The sequence below is a fragment of the Lissotriton vulgaris genome, chromosome 5 (genome assembly GCF_964263255.1).
Source record: "Lissotriton vulgaris chromosome 5, aLisVul1.2, whole genome shotgun sequence".
NCBI lineage: Eukaryota > Metazoa > Chordata > Amphibia > Caudata > Salamandridae > Lissotriton > Lissotriton vulgaris.
In genome coordinates, this window is record NC_141693.1 from 1115292469 (window position 1) to 1115310462 (window position 17994).

General features: G+C 41.5%; 1 protein-coding gene across 1 annotated transcript; it reads right to left on the reverse strand.

Moving 5' to 3' along the window:
* Positions 1-1582: 1582 nt before the first annotated feature.
* On the reverse strand, positions 1583-17275 carry LOC147712063 (uncharacterized). The gene is made up of 4 exons (XM_086919587.1): positions 16481-17275; positions 3913-4500; positions 2585-3400; positions 1583-1693 (listed from the first exon to the last, which is right to left on the reverse strand). The coding sequence occupies exons 1-4, from the start codon at positions 17273-17275 to the stop codon at positions 1583-1585; spliced, it is 2310 nt and encodes a 769-aa protein (XP_086775713.1).
* Positions 17276-17994: the final 719 nt, after the last annotated feature.

A 17994-nucleotide genomic window follows, 5' to 3' on the forward strand; every position in this document is an offset into this window, starting at 1 on the left:
GTCAGGAGGTCAAGTGCAATTCGATGTTGAATAGTCATGGCAGCTACTGAGTTAATTTCCATCTGCAACTGTTGAAGTGCATCTCTTGTTGCATTGAATGCTACAGCTAGCTCAGCAGACATATTAACTAGAGCCAATTCTAAATCATATACCCCATATCCAGGAATAAATATTTGCATTAGTTCAAAGAATAGACCTTGTCTAGTTTCCAGAATAGGTGCATGTATATCTCTTTTATATCTATGAGCAAAACTCCCCAAATTTAGTGGCTCATTGGCTGCAATGTGTGGCACGACTGAAATGTTTGGTGTAAGGTAAGAAACAGCACACATGCCTTCCCAGTGGCTGGGAAGCACCTTGTATGCTTTAGTGCCACAAACAAAATACATTCCGCCCTGTAACTGTGTGTCTAATATGTGATATTTACTGAGTGGAAGGCCTACCCCTTCAGGGAAAGTGTTTTGGAATTGATCACACCATTTGTAATCAATCCATGAAGAATTTATAAGGGTAACATTTGCCCATGGTGCCATGTACAAGCAGCGAGCTGACCATAAGGGGTATTCTAATATTTTAGAAATTACATTTGGTGCCCTAGCGTGCTTATTCTTTTGCTCAATGAATGGATCATATAGAAGACCATCAGGTGTTATTAATAGTGTCTCTCTATCTACAGTGATGTTCCAGTAATGCAAAGTATAGTTTACTTGTTTTCCCCGTACCTTAGCTGTCCAGTTTCTACTTACTATTTGTCTGTCTTTTATGTTCCAAGTCCCTGTGATATTATCAAATTCTAATATGTTAGGACACTGGCTATTTTTTAAATGTCCTAAGTATCGCGAAGCTGGGTTATATCCTGAAACATGATGCTTTAAACATACAGGAAATGCTTTTTTCTTGTCTTTGTATTCTACTGTAGGAGTCACTTGATATTGGGCTTGAATATTTGGCAGTATGGTACAACGTGGGTACCATCCAATCCTTCCTTCTCCACAATCCCAGGTTACATTGGATATGAGGCATCCTATTCCTTGCGCATAATTTTGTATAGGCACATGCATTTCATAAAGGCCAATAGGGTCGCTTTGGTGTCTGGATAACTCTCTACAAATCCAGCAATTTTGAAGACCTAAAGCCTGGGCAACTTTCTCATGTACTGCAATGAGGGGATGGTTAGCAGGTTGTTGCAGTACAGGTAGCACACACATAATTAAGGTACTTAAAAATATTGTTCGCATAATGCAATGCATTTTCTGGACAGTGGTAAATGTTCCTTTCAGAATTTAAAATGTTGTTAGGCAGTGCCTTTCTGTCTCAGTTCCAGGGTACTTTCTGTAAGTGTCAATAAGAAAGTTTTTGTGGTGTGCTGTCATCTGCTTCTCCTCCTGGTCCGTAGTCGTCTTGTTCAGGGGCGGTTTCCCGGACCTGCCCTGCGTGCTTCACTCAACAGCATCAGTTGGTGTCACAGTTCCTGGGACACTTGATGAAGGACCCTCAGCGTTGTTGTTAGGAAAGGCCCTTGTCCTGTGTTTCGCGCTGCTCCACTTGTGGCCGTTGCTCATCTGTTAAAGGTGACTCTGCCTCAGGCGTTGTTGGTGCAGCTCTGCATCTTGTTCCGTGCAGCCACTCGGGACGTCCCTCCACCTTTAGTGATGTTCTGGTAACCAGGAGCACAATGTGGGGTCCAGTCCACCTAGAAGTAAGAGAAACATTTTTTATTTTTCTCACCATGACCATGTTGCCAGGTTTAAAAGGGTGTGTTTGTTCTACGGAAGGATGGGGCAAAGCTTCCTTCACCTGGAGATGGTGATGTCTCAATACCACTGATAATTGTACAGCATAGTCAGAAATCTGCTCATCCGTCCACAGCAGTGCTGCTTGGGATGCTGTGTGAGGCAACCTCAACGCCACCGACATAGGCCGTCCCATCAATACCTCATGGGGGGACAAGAGAGTTGTTCTAGATGGTGTTGCTCTTATGGCATGCAGCACTAAAGGCAGCGCCTCTGGCCATTTCAGGCCTGTTGCATCAGTTGTTTTGGCTATTTTATGTTTTATTGTGGAGTTCATTCTCTCCACTTGCCCTGAACTTTGTGGGTGGTAAGGGGCATGCAGTTTCCACTCTATTCCCAAACACTCACACATCTTTTCCACAATGGCAGCAACAAATTCACCCCCTCTGTCACTGTTTATGCTCTGGGGGACCCCAAATCGGGGTATTATATCATTCATCAAGCATCGCACAACAGTTGCTGCATCATTCTTCCTAGTGGCAAACGCCTCCACCCATTTTGAAAACTGATCCACACATACCAGCAAATATTTGAATCCATTCACTGGGGGCATGTAGGCGAAGTCTATTTGAAGGTTGGTAAAGGGACCCTCTGGTACTGGCAAGTGATCATGGGTAGCGGGGGACCGACCTTTAGCATTGTGCAGTGAAAGCTGTTATCCCTGGTGCAAACCATTCTTGTCTAATCAAAGCATTCATCCCACCTTGAGCCATGTGAGTGGGTCCATGGGCAAGCCTTGTAAGGGGCAGGAACATACTGCGTGGGGCCACAGGCCTCCCATCCGGTTGTACCCACAATCCCTCATCATTTGGCTCACATCCAGCATCACTCCACGCTCTTTCTTCTTGTGCTTCTTTCACATCAGCTAGCAACAATTGTCTCTGAATCATCTGTATTTTTGGAATACTTTTTGCCATTGATGGCACCATCTGTACTGGCTGTAACATGCTCTTTTTTGCTGCTGTGTCAGCCATCGCGTTACCTCTGGCTATCTCAGTATTAGCTCCTGTATGTGCCTCACATTTTATTACTGCTACTCTGTTGGGCAGTAGTATTGCCTGTAGCAAATTCTTTACTAAGGGGCCATTTTGAATGGGGCGTCCTGCTGCTGTTATGAAACCACGATACTGCCACAGCTGGGCAAAATCGTGTACAACTCCAAAGGCATAACGAGAGTCAGTGTAAATATTAACATCTTTCCCCTCCGCTAGGATGCATGCTCTTGTTACAGCATACAGCTCGGCTTGCTGGGCAGATGTGCCAGGTGGGAGGGCTGCACTTTCAATTATGGTGTCTACTGTTGTTATAGCATACCCTGCTCTGTAATCAGTGTCTGTTAGTCTGCTGGAAGAACCGTCAGTGTACCACTCATAGTCAGTTTTTTCCAATGGTGTTTGCTGCAAATCTGGTCTGGTGCATGTCTCTACAACTTCAACACAGTCATGGTCAGGGGTCTCATCTGAATCACCTAGTGGAGGTAATAATGTTGCACAATTAACAGGTGGGCATCTTTTAATGGTGATATTGGTGTTAGACAACAGAGTGACCTCATAACCTGTTTGCCTGGCCGCCGAAAAATGTTGTGTTGCTGCAGATGACAACAACAACTGTACCGAATGTGGCACATAAACAATACAAGGGTAGTCCAACACAATGGGAGCTGTCCTCTCTACCATCACAGCTGCTGACGCCACTGCTCTCAAACAAGCTGGATGCCCAGTTACTGCTGCAGGCAAAGTCACAGAGTAGTATGCCACAGGTCTTTTTCCTGAGCCATGCTGCTGTGTCAGCACACCATTTGCAATGCCATTTTGCTCTGACACATAGAGATGGAAGGGCGTTTGTAATCAGGCAGCCCCAGGGCTGGCGCAGTACACAAAGTCTCTTTCAGTTTCTTAAAACAGATTGCAAGTTCATTAGTCCATACAATGTTGTTGGGAGCATCTTGTAGTGTACTTTGTCACAGGATGGCATCATAGGATCTGTACTCAGGGATCCACTGGCGGCAGTAGTTCATCATCCCCAGGAATGACTGCATTCCTTTCTTGGTGGACGGAGGCTGCATGCCCTGAATCATTTTTATCCTGTCAGGTGATATGCGGCGTGTTCCTTTGGATACCACATAACCCAGGTAAGTCACCTCTTTTTGGCAGCACTGGAATTTTGACAATGAAGCTTTGTGTCCTCTCTCCTGGAGGTGATTCAGCAGCGCTACAGTGTCTTTTTCACAGGCTTCAAGTGATGGGGATGCCACAAGTAAATCATCCGCGTACTGCAAGATGATACTACCTCCTTCCAGGTGTAGGCTATCCAGGTCTCTCTTTACTGCCTGTGCATAGACCGTGGGACTCTCAGTATAGCCTTGTGCCAGTCTTCTGAAAGTATATTGGGTATCTTTCAATGTGAAAGCAAAGAGGTACTCGCTCTCTGGATGGACTCTAATACTGAAAAATGCAGAGGAGAGATCAATGATTGAAAAGTACTCTGCCTCTACAGGTATAGAAGATAATATGGTATTGGTGTCAGGCACAACAGGTGCTAAGGGAACCACAATGTTGTTTATCTGTCGTAAGTCCTGTATGAACCTATACTGCCCAGTATTGCCCTTGGGTAATGGAATGATAGGACTATTACAGGGGCTGGATGTCTTTTTAATGATACCTTGTTGCAAGAGAGATTCAATCACAGGTTTTATTCCCTCCTCTGCCTGAGGTTACAGCCTGTACTGACGGACATAAGGTAATTCAGCATTCTCTTTAAGTGTCACTTTATGGGGAGGGCATGTTTTCAATAATCCTGCCTCATTTTTGTGTTTTGCCCAGACCTCTGAGTTCACTTGCTCTAGGATTTTGTTTTTAGTCAGCTGTAAAGCCATATTCCCTTCAAGTTTGTCAAAAACTGCAGTCCTGTCCTTTCTGTTCATACACAACATCCAACACCATCCTTCTCCATCTCCTAACACAGACACCATTCCTAAAGGAAATGTAAAATCCTTAGTTCTAGGTAAGTCCTGAAGCCGTTTGACCATGGGCCCCAAATCCTTAGGGTAGTAACCTGGTGCTACAGCTATGGATACATGTGGTTCAGAATCTGGCACTTGAAATAATCTCATTTCCTGTGGTCCTAGTTCAATGCTCACTGCACACCCTTCTTTTCCTACATATAATGTGTGCTCAAACAACTCCATTGTCCAGTGCAAATGTTTATCTGCCCTGTAGGCGTACCATTCAGGCACTGCTCCTGTGAAAAATGCTGCAGTACAGTGTATGGGCTCAGGTACTAATGGCAACTGCACTAAATGAGTGACAAATTCACTCGCAATGTCAGGGCTGTATTTAAACAGTTCTTGGAACATGTTTTCATAAAAACCTCCATGTAATGGAGTCCATTGGTAACGTGTTGGAGAGAGAGAGAAGACAGGGGGTGCACATAACACAGAGTCCTCACTTAATTTGCAAGCAGTAAGTGCTCTATTAGCCAATTCTAACCTGTCTTCAGGTACTTGTAAGTAAATCCCATTTTGTGAAAAATATAATGTTGCATGCAATTTACAGAGGAGGTCTCTCCCCAGCAAATTGATGGGTGCATCTGGTGACAGCAGAAACTGATGGGTCATTGTGAGGTCATCAACAGAAAATGGTAGGGGTTCTGACAATTCTTCATGCATCATCATTCCATTTACTGCTATAGTAGTAACTGTTTCACCACTACCAGGACCCAACTTGTTTCTTACTGCGGATAGGGTTGCACCACTGTCTATTAGGAAATCGATCTCTTTATCTCCTACCTTAATTTGAAACATGGGATTCTCCTCTGGTGTCTCTGATACCTTCATCATAAAGCACTGGGCTCTGGTTGCTGCAGTTTGTCCCATCTCTCTCTCCGCGTTGTCCTATGCTGATCCATGTTGCTCCTGGAAAGGATTCCTCAGTGAGTGCTGGGTCTGCTTCAGGTCTCTGGGCATGGGTGGTGCAGATGGCTGGGTCTCATTTCTGTCTGACCGTTCATTCCTGTTTCTATCATTTCTATTATACTGGTCACTTCTCTCATTCCAGTCCCTTCTACCTCTATTATTTCTACAATCGCGTGCCAAGTGCCCATACCTCTGGCAACAATAGCACCGATCCCCACTCTTGTCTCTCCTCTGGTATCCTTGTCCATTATCCTGTCTTTGCTGTGCCCCCTGATAGTACATTCCCTCTGGCTCCTCCTCTCTTTGTATTTGCTGCAACATCATTCCTTTGTCATTTTTAGCGATGTCCTTCCTTACCTTAAAAATACCATCTCTTTCCATAGTTATGAGAAGTGTGCACAACTCGTGATATCCTTTAGTGGACCAATCAGGGTGGCGTAGTTTACAACTGTGGGCCACAGAAGCTAGCAAGCCATTCATAAGGGTTTGCGTAGCCAATACCTTATAGGCCTCTGTGGTGCGTGGTACCCCTGCACTGTTATCCCATGCTTCATTGTACCTTAAGATGTAATCAGCCACTGACTCACCTGGCTTCTGCAACGTGGCAGTGACTTGAGAAAAATCACCATGTTTAACTGCTAGGCCATTAATTGTGTCCCTGATAGACTCTAACCAATTAATCAATCTATTTTCTGTGACATCCATATTATTAGTCAGTATGGTCCAATCTCTTTCTTGTGGAATTTGAAATGCACTTTTTACTAAAGACCATCTGCTCCCATATCCTATTTTTAATAGCATTTCTACATCTCGAGGGAGGGGGGTATAGGCAATACATATTTTATGAAGCCACTCATAATATTTTACACTGGCAGTCAGTGGGTCAGGCGCGTCCTTAGTCATTTGGGTTGCCTCCAAGGGGGTCCATGGTTTTAGCATGGCTGTCCCCCCAACACTATTTTTGGTGCAGTTAGTTTAGTGTTCAATAATATGTCATCAGTATATGATTTCTCACCCTTTCCCTTTAGCGACCGTGTTTGTGACTGTATATGTATCAGCCGTTCCCTTCTCTCTAGCTTGTCCTGTAGTTTATTAATGGAGCGTTGTATTTCCTCCCTATCAGTGTTCACTTCTTCTTGGAACTCATCTGCCTCTTTCTTCAGGTGTGCCAACTGCTCATGTTCCTCATCCTTTCTCTCTTTTGCACTCAGCTCTATGTCTTCACTCAGACCAAAAGTGGAAGGTTGGGCTGGGGATTCAAAAGCATGTAGCATTCCCCTCCTAAGGATAAGTGCCCATTCAAGACTGTTGTTCTAAAATTGCCCTCTCTGTTGTTAGTTAGTATGTCAGGTACCCTAGTTAAATCACCTTCCAGGGATATGTGGAAATAAGGTACACGTGCTAAGCTTTGTTGTGAAGCCAGTGCTTGCTCAGGTGTGTTATGTCTTTCACACTGTTTGTAGGGGCCTGAAAGTGATGGGTAAATTGAAGTTGCTGGAAGAGGGGATGAGAATTGAGGTGCAGGAGAAACAGGCCCTGCAGACTGGCTGTTTTGTCCCAATGTTTGCTGGCTGTTCTCATTGCTGGCTCTATCTGAGACCCACAAATTAAATTCACTAGTTGCATTTCCTCTCTGTCTTTTCCTCTCTTCCTCAGTAAGCAACACAATCTCCTCCTCAGTCAATGCGCTACTAGTTATTTGCTCATTGTCTGTTCCTTCTCCCATTTTGACGAAAAGGCCTTGAGGCTTCGAGGCGATAAACAGTTTTTTCAACGTATTTATATCATTATTTACTTGGCGGTGCGTCCAAATACATAGCAGAGCAGCAGCCCGTCTAGAAGTAGCGGCATTTGGTATTTCCTTAACACGTTCTGCTTCAATTGTTGAAAACCCACACTTTTGCCATAGTGACAACAAATGCTGTTCTGTTTGCACATAGTTACTTAATTCCAATAAACACTGGCTATAAGATGCGGGTCAATCTTTTGCTAATTCTAGCTCTTTTTTAGTAGGCTTTTTGCACTCACTATTCACCATTGCTATTGCAGAACATTCTTTATATTCAGTGGAGGCATTCCACTGGCCTTTCTTTTTTGAAAGGAGAGCTTTATTTTTTGCAATTGAAAGCCACTGCTGTAAACAATCTTTTACATAATGTGAATCCCATGATGGGTCACTTTTTAAGTGTATTCTTTCTGTCAAGCGTTCAATATCATCTATCTCAAGAGAACCAAATCTAGGCCACAGCCCTTCATTCCCTTTCCACGTCCATACTAGTGCGCAAAAAGGAGTTACATATTCTAAACAATTTGTATCTTTCACAACCTGAGCTGTAGGGCTATCTGCTGGTAATTTAAAATCCTTCTCTAATGACAGTTGTTTAAACAATTTCTTTGTCTTTTTCACCATGCGAGGCCTTACCACCTCCATAGTTCCTTTAGAATTACCAGAACCCATTGTGCCCTTTACTCACAATTTTTAAACCCTGAAAGATAAAACGAATTTGTCTCCTGGAAGTAAAATTTTGTTAAGATTTGGATAGAGAGACTTGAGAGAAAAAATATACAGTTGTGGAACACTCAGACACCACATAAAACAATTTGACTTCTCTGATGCAATTTTGTTTTGATATCACTCAAAGAAGCATTTTCAAATAAACATAGCAGGACAATACTTTTTTAAAGACTCTAAATATAATTAAATACAGTCATTGATCAATGACAGGACAGTGCAAAATTGAAAAACATTTCCTTGTGTCCTGCAGCCAGCCAATGGTCACTGCTTCCCTCGCCACACTCCGGGAGGGCTTTTTTATCTTTTCAACCCTCTACTCATGGGTCATAAATTATTGTCCTGCCTAGGCTCTTCTGTCGCATATGGGATCCCGTAGAACCCTGCCGCATATCAACTCCAAGGTGTTGATACAGAGAAATATTTCAATGACGATCAAAATTTCAATCACTTGATGGAAAAGACTTCAATCAATGATGAAAAAAAATCAATCAATGTTTCTCTCCAGTCCTCTAGTTAGATTAGATGCCGGTTACTACCTCCTATCTCTTTTTTTTTTGTTTAAAAAAAATGCTATGTTCTAACTGAGCATTTGAAACACTGAAAGGTCACGTCAGCAAGTTATTTTAGCTTTACAGCCTACTTACCAACTGGTGACTTTACAGTCCTTCAATGATCCCACTTCTAACACCACTTCTGTTGGGTAATAAATCCATTAAGCTGGGTAATAAATCCTCCAACCCTCCTCCTCAGAGCGAAGACGAAGACGCAAAGCAAATAAACCACAGCTGCCTCCCAAAACACAGGAAATGTTCTTGCACCTTTGTCCGTTTATTGGCATGCCAAGGCAGAATGCAGACGCAGTGTCACGTCTTGGAACAAGCTTCTTCTGCCCCTCATGAATAGTCACAGCAGAATATATAGGGCAGAAAGTGCAGTCATCAGTAAACTCATAAGATGTGGCCAAGGCCAAATACGGTTGTACATATACAAATAGAAGTGCCATGCAGGCCCAGAACATAGAGCAATATAAGGGCACAAGGGACCAGAAAGCAAGTTTAAGCCAACCTGCAAGATTCAGAGGCTTTCCACAGCTGTTAACCCATGACGTGTCGCAGAGGTCAATGTAGGGCTCGGGGTCAAGTTTTAATAGATCTGTAAGGGGAGGGGTGTTCAGGAGCACGGAGCAAGCAGCTTGGTCAGAGCGGTTAGCTGAGTAGGTCTGAGCTAGTGTGGAGGAGAATATGGGATTGAGATATATTTTTCCCCACAGTCATCCTATCCGTCTTGCTTTTCTAACATGCAGGATTTGGTCTGAACTGTGGTTAGAGATGTGTACCTACTAATGTCCCCTGACAGTTTTTCAAATGCTGGGTTTCCCAAGTTAACATGTGGCAGAGAAAACAGAGACTTTCTAAATGAAGCTATGTAGCGCATAACAGAGTTATCATAGTAGGTTGCTAATTTATTGACAAATATCCCTGGCAAGGCCAGTCATACCTACAACAGAACATTGATTTAGCTCATGCCAAATAAGTTTGCTGTTAGTGTGGTCTTTTGGTGTGCCGGTACAGCCGAACGTTTGTCCATTCATGCAACATGTGGCAAATATTCTACCAGGAACTCTTCCAGATGACAATATCTTTCCTATGATCAAAACCTTTGGCTAAAATGCCCTGTAATCATAGACACACCTAGTCGACATTATGTGTGTCTTATAAAGCACTTGGGTCATATTAGTGAAGTGTGCTAGAACCACAATGGATGTTGTGCCTGTTTTAACAACTCAAATGAAAAAAGGTACAGGATTCTTTGTGTTTCCTTTTTTTTGGATACCCTCTGTTCTTAGCAGAGATAGTGCCTACACAGTGGATAGTGGACATAAACTCAATAGTATACTGACAGGACCAATTCTTTTTCACATTACAGTCAAAGGTGTACAGGTAAAATTATCCATTGCAGTGTGCTAAATTTGATCATTGCAAGCTCTAACATGCGGAGTAAATGCATGCTCTGAAGAAAATGCATTTTTTAGTTAAAGGGCATGCAGTCCAGGTCTGTGTCCAATGAACACAGTGGATATGTATACTGGTGCATATTGAGGCAGTGAGTCCCTTTATTAATATGTCCTTTGTTGTCTCTTGACAGATATCTTTTGTGGAGTGTAACTCAAGAAGTGTCACCATGACAAAGCCCTACTAAGGGTGCAACCAAATATTAAGAAACATTGGCAAAACCTATAGGTCTGGCATTGGCTGTTGGCCTTTTGTCAATTCTTGTTTTGAAATGGTTTTTGTTCAGGAATTGCTATTGTGTGGGAAGTTGCTGGGCCCGCTTCAATCTAAAAAAACATTGACTAAAGGCAACATTTTGTTTTGGTCTCAAAAAAGGCACATTTTGCCATAGTACTCCCTTACACTGAAGTGGACCACTGTGTTTGTGGATGTGCTTCTTGTGAAAGGGCAGCAAGCAGTAACTCATAGTGAGGTCAGTCAATGTATGGCGTGGGCTGACACACTGTCCCTTGATGCATGCTGGACTGGGTGGAAGAAAAGTGTGAACAACACAACCACAGACAAATGGATGAAGTATGTCTGAAAACCCCTATAAGTAACAAAGTTATACATATAATTTTAGTAAAATCATAGGGACTTGGCTAAAGCAAAGTTTTAAAAAAGCCAATTGGTCTAGCATTGGCAGCCAGCCTCTTGCCTTTGAGAATGAAAGAAAGAAAGAAAGAAAGAAAGAAAGAAAGAAAGAAAGAAAGAAAGAAAGAAAGAAAGAAAGAAAGAAAGTGATAAAGCGAGACGAAAGAAAGAATCAAACAAACAAAGATGCAAACAAAGGAAGAAACAAAGAAAGAGCACCAAAGAAACAAAGAAAGAGCACAAAAGAAACAAAGAAAGAAAGAGGAAAGAAAGAACGACAAGAAAGACAAGAAAGAAGGATGAAAAGTGTATATGTGAAAATAAGGATGTGTCATATTTTGTATAATACGATAAACATGAGGTTGGTAATTTTGAGTATTGAATTGGCTCTTTTTATACAGTATGTTGGAGCGCTCACACCTATCTTTTTGGTTTGAGAGCGAGATCTGTTCGATAGACTTGTTTTACTACAGACTTTGATAGACTTATTTTTCTACACTTGGATTTGAAATTTAGTATGTTTGCCAACTGATTTTTGGTTGCAATAAGGGCAAACAATTGGCTGTAATGGTGATTCAACTTGCGCTTTAGTGTTAGGTCAGGTAGTAGGAACCATTTGTGTCGAAAACTTTTAGTGAAATATGAAAAATACGTTTTAGTCGAAGGGATCCATGATTGTTCAACCATGTGTTCTTGTAAAAATATTCTACAAACAAGGTTAACTTTTTCCCTGTTATCTGGAATTTGGTGGAATGCTGAAAAAAACTTGTTCTCACATTTTTTTTAACAGAAGGAAGAATTGCTGGGTAATAAGTGAATAATTAAGATATCAATTCTTCATCAGATCACAAAAAAGGTATAACTGAATTCCAAATCAGTGAATCCGTGAATGCTATTGTCAACAAAACTTTATTACTGTAATATGGAAAAGAAAGAAGGAAAGAAAGAAAGAAAGAAAGAAAGAAAGAAAGAAAGAAAGAAAGAAAGAAAGAAAGAAAGAAAGAAAGAAAAAGAATGTCAGACAAACAGATTTGCAAAAATAGTGTACCCTGATGAGCTTATATTCAGAGTTCATGTGAGCTGCTGGTATGGTGTGAATAATACCAAAAACAATAGTCCAAAACCTATCCTTAGACTGCGGGTCTTCTTCAGGACAGGGATAAAGGGCAACCTTATGAAATGAGAGGGGTAGGCAAATTACTAAACAGGGCAATAATTGAACCAATATAAAATCAGTGAACATGCTTGTCTACCAACCTGTTCAGTGCGGTCACGTGGGTAAGGGCGAGAGAATGAAGGAAGTGCACATCAAGGGCTGTTCTAAAATGTGGTATACAGTGAAGGTAATGAGTAATGATTAAAATTGAATAGGGAGATCTTCCGCTGAGAAGCTGCTGTGCGATACCTCTATGGCTCCTCAAGAGTCATATTATGTGAAGAAGGAGTAATCCTCATCTAGAAATAAACATGAGCATATCAGTGCTTATATGCAGGAAGTCAATAGTGAATGGCATAAGACCTCATTGGACTTATTGCATTTACCCATATTAGGAAGGTCATAGTAAGCCGAATAAATCGGGATAGCTGGCGAACATATCAGCAGCTACATTTGTGATTAATAAATACATGCTGTTTTGAAAATCTAAATGGTTGTTGCTCATCTAATACTCACATTATATTTTGTGGATCGATGAAACTGCGAGCTGGATTAGTAGAATTGAATGATAATTATTTACAGAAAAATACTGTGTAAAAGGATAGGTTTTGGACCATTGTCTTTTGTATCATTCTATACCCAGGTCCAAGGACTTTCTTTTGGGTTACCCCATTCATTATTATGGTATGGTGTGAATAAGCAGCATTCAGATAATAAAATGCAACTTCAAAAGTAATTTACAACATCATTGGCTGGAGATATGAACTGATGAAAGTGGGTGTGCCCTGTACTCACTTCTGATGGAAAAATGCCCTGCTATCCAATCAGGCTCTACGAGCAAGGGCAACACCAAAGTAATAATAAAGTAAGAAAAAAAACACTGGCACTGAAGGGTGCAGACTTGCTCCTTGTGAAAGGGTCCTTGTAAAAGAGCTAAATGCATACACTCAAAGTGAAATAGGATGACGTATTTGACCATGCTGTACGCTGTAGTGGGTTGAAGCAACATGTGAGTGACACAACAACAGACAATGAATGAAGAGACATAGCTGAAAGATGCTTTCAGTAAGTATATTGTACATATAATTTAGGAAAATCAAAAGTTCTTGGCTAACGGCAGACCAAAAAAAGGAGTTGTAAAGGTGTATAGATGGGCCTCACTATAGATGGTTCTGGATCCCTCAAAAAGAAACTCTGCAGGTGCACATGTGTAGACCATCTAAGTCAAATGATGTGTTCCAACATACCAAACTTCTGGCCACTTGAGGTGCACCTAAGACTCCGATGAGAATGGGTGCAACCTCAGACTGCAACACTTCTCCTAGTGAGAGCTGTCAGCTACTTCAACAAATCCTGGAGGCCCAGAACACACAGTTGGAAAGTCAATACACTTTTCTAATAATGCAGCTCAGTGCAGCAAGATGACTTGCAGCGCCTCTTTGAGTCATTTTCTTGTAAACATGCTCCTGAGTTTTTACGTGTTTATGTATAATGTCACATATCTAATACCAGTAAAGATGCCTACTTGATAATATTCTGCAACACTTTCGAACCACCTAGTACAACAGTTGGTCTCTCTCTCTCTCTCTCTCTTTCTCTATCTCTCGCTCTCTCTCTCTCTTTCTCTCTCTCTCTCTCTCTCTCTCTCTCTCTTTCTCTTTCTCTCTCTCTCCAGGCGATCCTCTGTTTTCCCTGGGAAATACCTTGCTTGCTGGCTTACATTAGTTGTTGGTTTCAGAGACGCATACTAGGGAATCAATGATACAGATTAACTTCGAACTCACTACATACCCAAAGTTAGTGTGTATATTTGCATTTATGCCTGCATGCTGCGGTGTCCCCTGTCTCCTTTGACAATAAGTTGCTTAGTGCTCCCTAAAACATGAGACAGTTTTTGGGACATTGGTGGAATTCTTTTAATGATACAAGCACTAACCAGGATATCACCTTTTCTATGGGGATTAGGCGGTTATGCTTTCCCTTTTTTTTTTTTAAAACAATTTTTATTACACAAAATTTTTTCAAAACATTAAGGAGCCCCCCCCCCCCCTCCACCCACTCAAATACAGGCATGGTTGCACGATATTATTGATCATATCGCCTAACATCGACTAACTAAACATGACGAGTAACTATACCCTTAAGACAAGACTATAAACATTTGCATTTAAGTAATGAATACAAAAAAAAAAATGGAGTTAAAATACTATCCAAGACCTTCGATCCATTGTGTAAGTGGGTACCAAATTTCTAAACCCTTCTTTTTCTTTTTGACACCCTTCCTGCTGTATATTGCTTTTTCCAAGCTATAGGCTGAGAGTAATCTGGCCTGCCATTGTTGGAAAGATGGGGGGACATTATCCAGCCAAGAAGAGGCAAGACAGATTCGAAGCACCGCCATGGAGACAAATAGAAGTCCCTTCATGTTATCTGGGTGGTTCGCACTATCAAACCCCAATATTATTTCCGGTGTTGTAATGACAATTTCTGTTTCAAATATTTCAGAGAAAAAGGTGGATATCTCACGTCTGATGGTACATAGTGCCCCGCAAGTAGCAAACATATGTATTAGATCTACTTCAGGCATCATGCATCTCGGACAAAATGTCCCTTTAACTGTACTACATTTAGCTAGCATATAGGGGGTATGGTATAGAAGAAAGAAAGTTTTGTAGAATTGTGCTTGCAGTTTTGAAGACATTAGTATCGATTGGGATAGCTGGAATGCGTTCTGGATGGGTATAATTGAGATTCCGAGTTTATTCTGCCAATTATCTATGTGTTTGTCCATATCATCCGGGAATCCAGTGGTTAACTTGGTGTATATTGCCCCAATTTTTACTTTGCTACAATGAACAATAGATTCTATTAGCTCGTTTTTCTGAAGAGCTACCCAACCCCCCCCTTTTTCATGATATAGTCCCTGACCTGTAAATATTTGAAGAAGTCCCTATTTTCTAGGCCATATTTGTGTTTTAGAGACTCGAATGAGGCCAGACCAGCTGACTCATAAAGAGAACCGACTTGGATTATACCAAGTCTGGTCCACCGTGTCATACACATGTCAGAAAAGATATCCGGGAGGTTGTTGTTGCCTATAAAAGTAGTATAGTACGAGTACCGGCCTAGCCCTAGATGTTTACGGATGTCATTCCAGGCAGCGTAGATACCCTTTAAAGTTTTGAAGCGTACTTTCTTAAAATGGCAGTCATAAGTCAGTCGCCACAAGTGTGCGCTTGCTTGATTGCCAAGAATAAGTTCCTGAGGGTTGGGAACAGATCTTTCTAAGCGATCGTCCTGATTATTCCTGAGCAGCTGGCTACTATACTTAAGTATTGTCGCCCACCAGTAGGTTTTAAGGTTTGGGAGTGCCAAACCTCCTCGTTCTTTTGGTAGGGTAATAAATCTATTGGATCTTCGTATTTTCCCATAGCTCCATATGAAGCGAGAAAATTTTTTATCGATTTCCTTAAATAAAAGTGGTTCAAAATTCAAGCAAATGGTTCTAAAAAAATATAAAAATCTAGGAAGATATACCATTTTGATTAGATTGCATCTTCCTATGATTGTAAGGTGTAGATTATGCATTTTTTTTAGGCATTTTTCCGTTTCTTTCATTAGAGGAGCCATGTTAAGTTTAACCAGATTGTTTAAATTAGCGGTAAGGTTAACACCGAGATACATTGCCTTATCCGTTACCCTTTCATCGACAATATTGCTATTGCTGTTGATTAAGATTTGAGTTTTAGTCTGGTTTAATTTATACCCCGAGATTTCGCCAAATTTGTTTGCCTCTAGTTCCATTGCCTCTACTGATTTTTTAGGATCAGCTGTAACTATGGCAATGTCATCGGCATATGCTAAAGACTTTGTTTCGCCATTAATAGTCCTTATTGGCATTATTGAAGTATTCATTTCCAATCTGTGGATGAAAGGGTCGATGAATATGGCAAATAGGAGAGGTGAACAAGGGCACCCCTGTCTTGTACCTCTTGATACTTTAATTGTGGCTGTGTTTTCTCCATTTATCGAGACCACAGCTTCTGGATTAGAGTACATCTTGCGAATAGCATTGATAAATGTCTCCCCAATCCCACTCCTCGACATAGCGGTCCATAGATATTTCCAGGAGACCCTATCAAAGGCTTTTTCAGCATCTAAAAGGATAAGTGCCATAGGGTCTCCTGTTACGTCCGCTATGTCGAAGAGCGTGATCACCCTCTGAATGTGATCAGTAGTAGATCTACCGGGAACTAATCCATGATGTTTTACGGAAATAATTTTGTGGATTACCGGGGCCAATCGACTAGCAGGTAATTTAGAATATATTTTTGCGTCGTTATTTATCAGGGTAATGGGGCGGTAAGCCCCTAGCTCCTTTGGATCTTTATTTTTTTTAGGAAAAACTATGATTTTAGCCTGATTCCATGATTCGGGTGCTCGCCCTCCCTTAAATACCTGAATTACCAAATTGGTTAGGATTTCTTTTAGTTGTTTGTTGAATTTAACGTAGAATTCGACTGGAATTCCGTCTAGGCCCATTACTTTTCCGGTTGGGAGACTATTTATCGACAGGAGAATTTCGAGCCATTGTGGAGTTTCTGCAAGTTTGTCTTTGTCGGTTTCGGGTAGTAGACAACCTGTACCAAGATCCAAATATGTATCTATTTTGTGTTGATTTTTCCCTGTCTCGGTGTACAGATCTTCATAGTATCTCTGGAACGCTTCCCTTATCTCTTTAGAATCACAGGTCAGGCCTTTAATTGGGTCTCTAATTTTAGTGATTGTGTTGTCGCTGATCTGTTTTCTTAAGCGGACAGCCAGTTGGTGTCCTACCTGCTCATTAAGCTCATATATTTTCTCCCTGTTCATGATGGCATTGGTTATTGCTTTTGCGGTGAATGTCTCTGTTATTTGATTTCTTGCTATCGCAACTTTTCTTGCTGCACCTTCTACATTACCATTACCCTGGACAGCTTTCATCAGGTCTTCCTCTTTGCTCGTAAGATTATCATTTAATTCGTTTAGTTCTTGCTTTGCTTCCTGGCTGTGTTTGATGGAAAATCTAAGAGTTTCTCCCCTTACACCGGCCTTTAATGTGTCCCAGACCACCTCTAGGGGAGCACTCCCTAGGTTATATTTTAGGAAGTCAGGGATCCATTTTTCCATAAGGTTACAGTATTTTACGTTAGCAAGAAGAGCCCTTTCAAATGTCCAATTGCTGCAGGGTATATGCAGATCCCCCAAATCCATATTAATAATTGAAGGGTTGTGGTCGGAAAAGACTCTTGGTAATCTGGCTATCGAACAGTGAGAGATAATTACATCAGACACAAGAAAATAATCTAATCTTGCAAATTTAGAATGGGGATGTGAAAAAAAAGTATACCCAGGGTCGGTTGGGTGTTGCATCTCCCAACAGTCAGATATCGCATGGGTGTTACAAAGATCATTGAGTGCTCTAAATATTTTTGGCTTCCTTCCCTGGTAGCTAAAGTTATGAGTAGTTATCCACTTAGGCAGGAGATTTAGATTAATGTCACCGCAAACAATCAGCGGAACAGGCCAATGTGATAATTTGTTTGATAAAAAGTTCAAAAGATCGGGATCGTCAGAAACACAGCCATACACAGAGCAGATCGGTTATGCTTTCCCTAACCCCAACAAACACTGGGGCATATTTACAACAGAATGGAGAAGTGTGGTGTTAAGAAAACATTGCTAACACCATGCTTTTCCATTCTGAAAACACAGGGGCATGCTGTATTCACACAAATGTGGCGCACCCCTGTGTTTCACCTAGTCCTGGCACTGAGCTCAGCTGCCTAGCGCCAAAGCAGGCACCCTTGCACCATAGTGCAAGGGTGTCTGCGTTGGGGGAAATAGTTGTATATGTGAAGGAAGGTCTACCTTCCTGCACATAAACAATCATTCATGGCATCTTGAAGCTTAATGCAGCACACATAGAAGTT

Coding starts and splice junctions, on each gene's coding strand:
- LOC147712063 (XM_086919587.1), bottom strand. CDS start 17,275: ATGGATTTGGGGGATCTGCATATACCCTGCAGCAATTGGACATTTGAA. Junction 3,401..3,912: donor TGACTTACCTGGGTTATGTG/GTATCCAAAGGA, acceptor CATTCGGTACAG/TTGTTGTTGTCATCTGCAGC. Junction 1,694..2,584: donor CAAATGATGAGGGATTGTGG/GTACAACCGGAT, acceptor TCTTACTTCTAG/GTGGACTGGACCCCACATTG.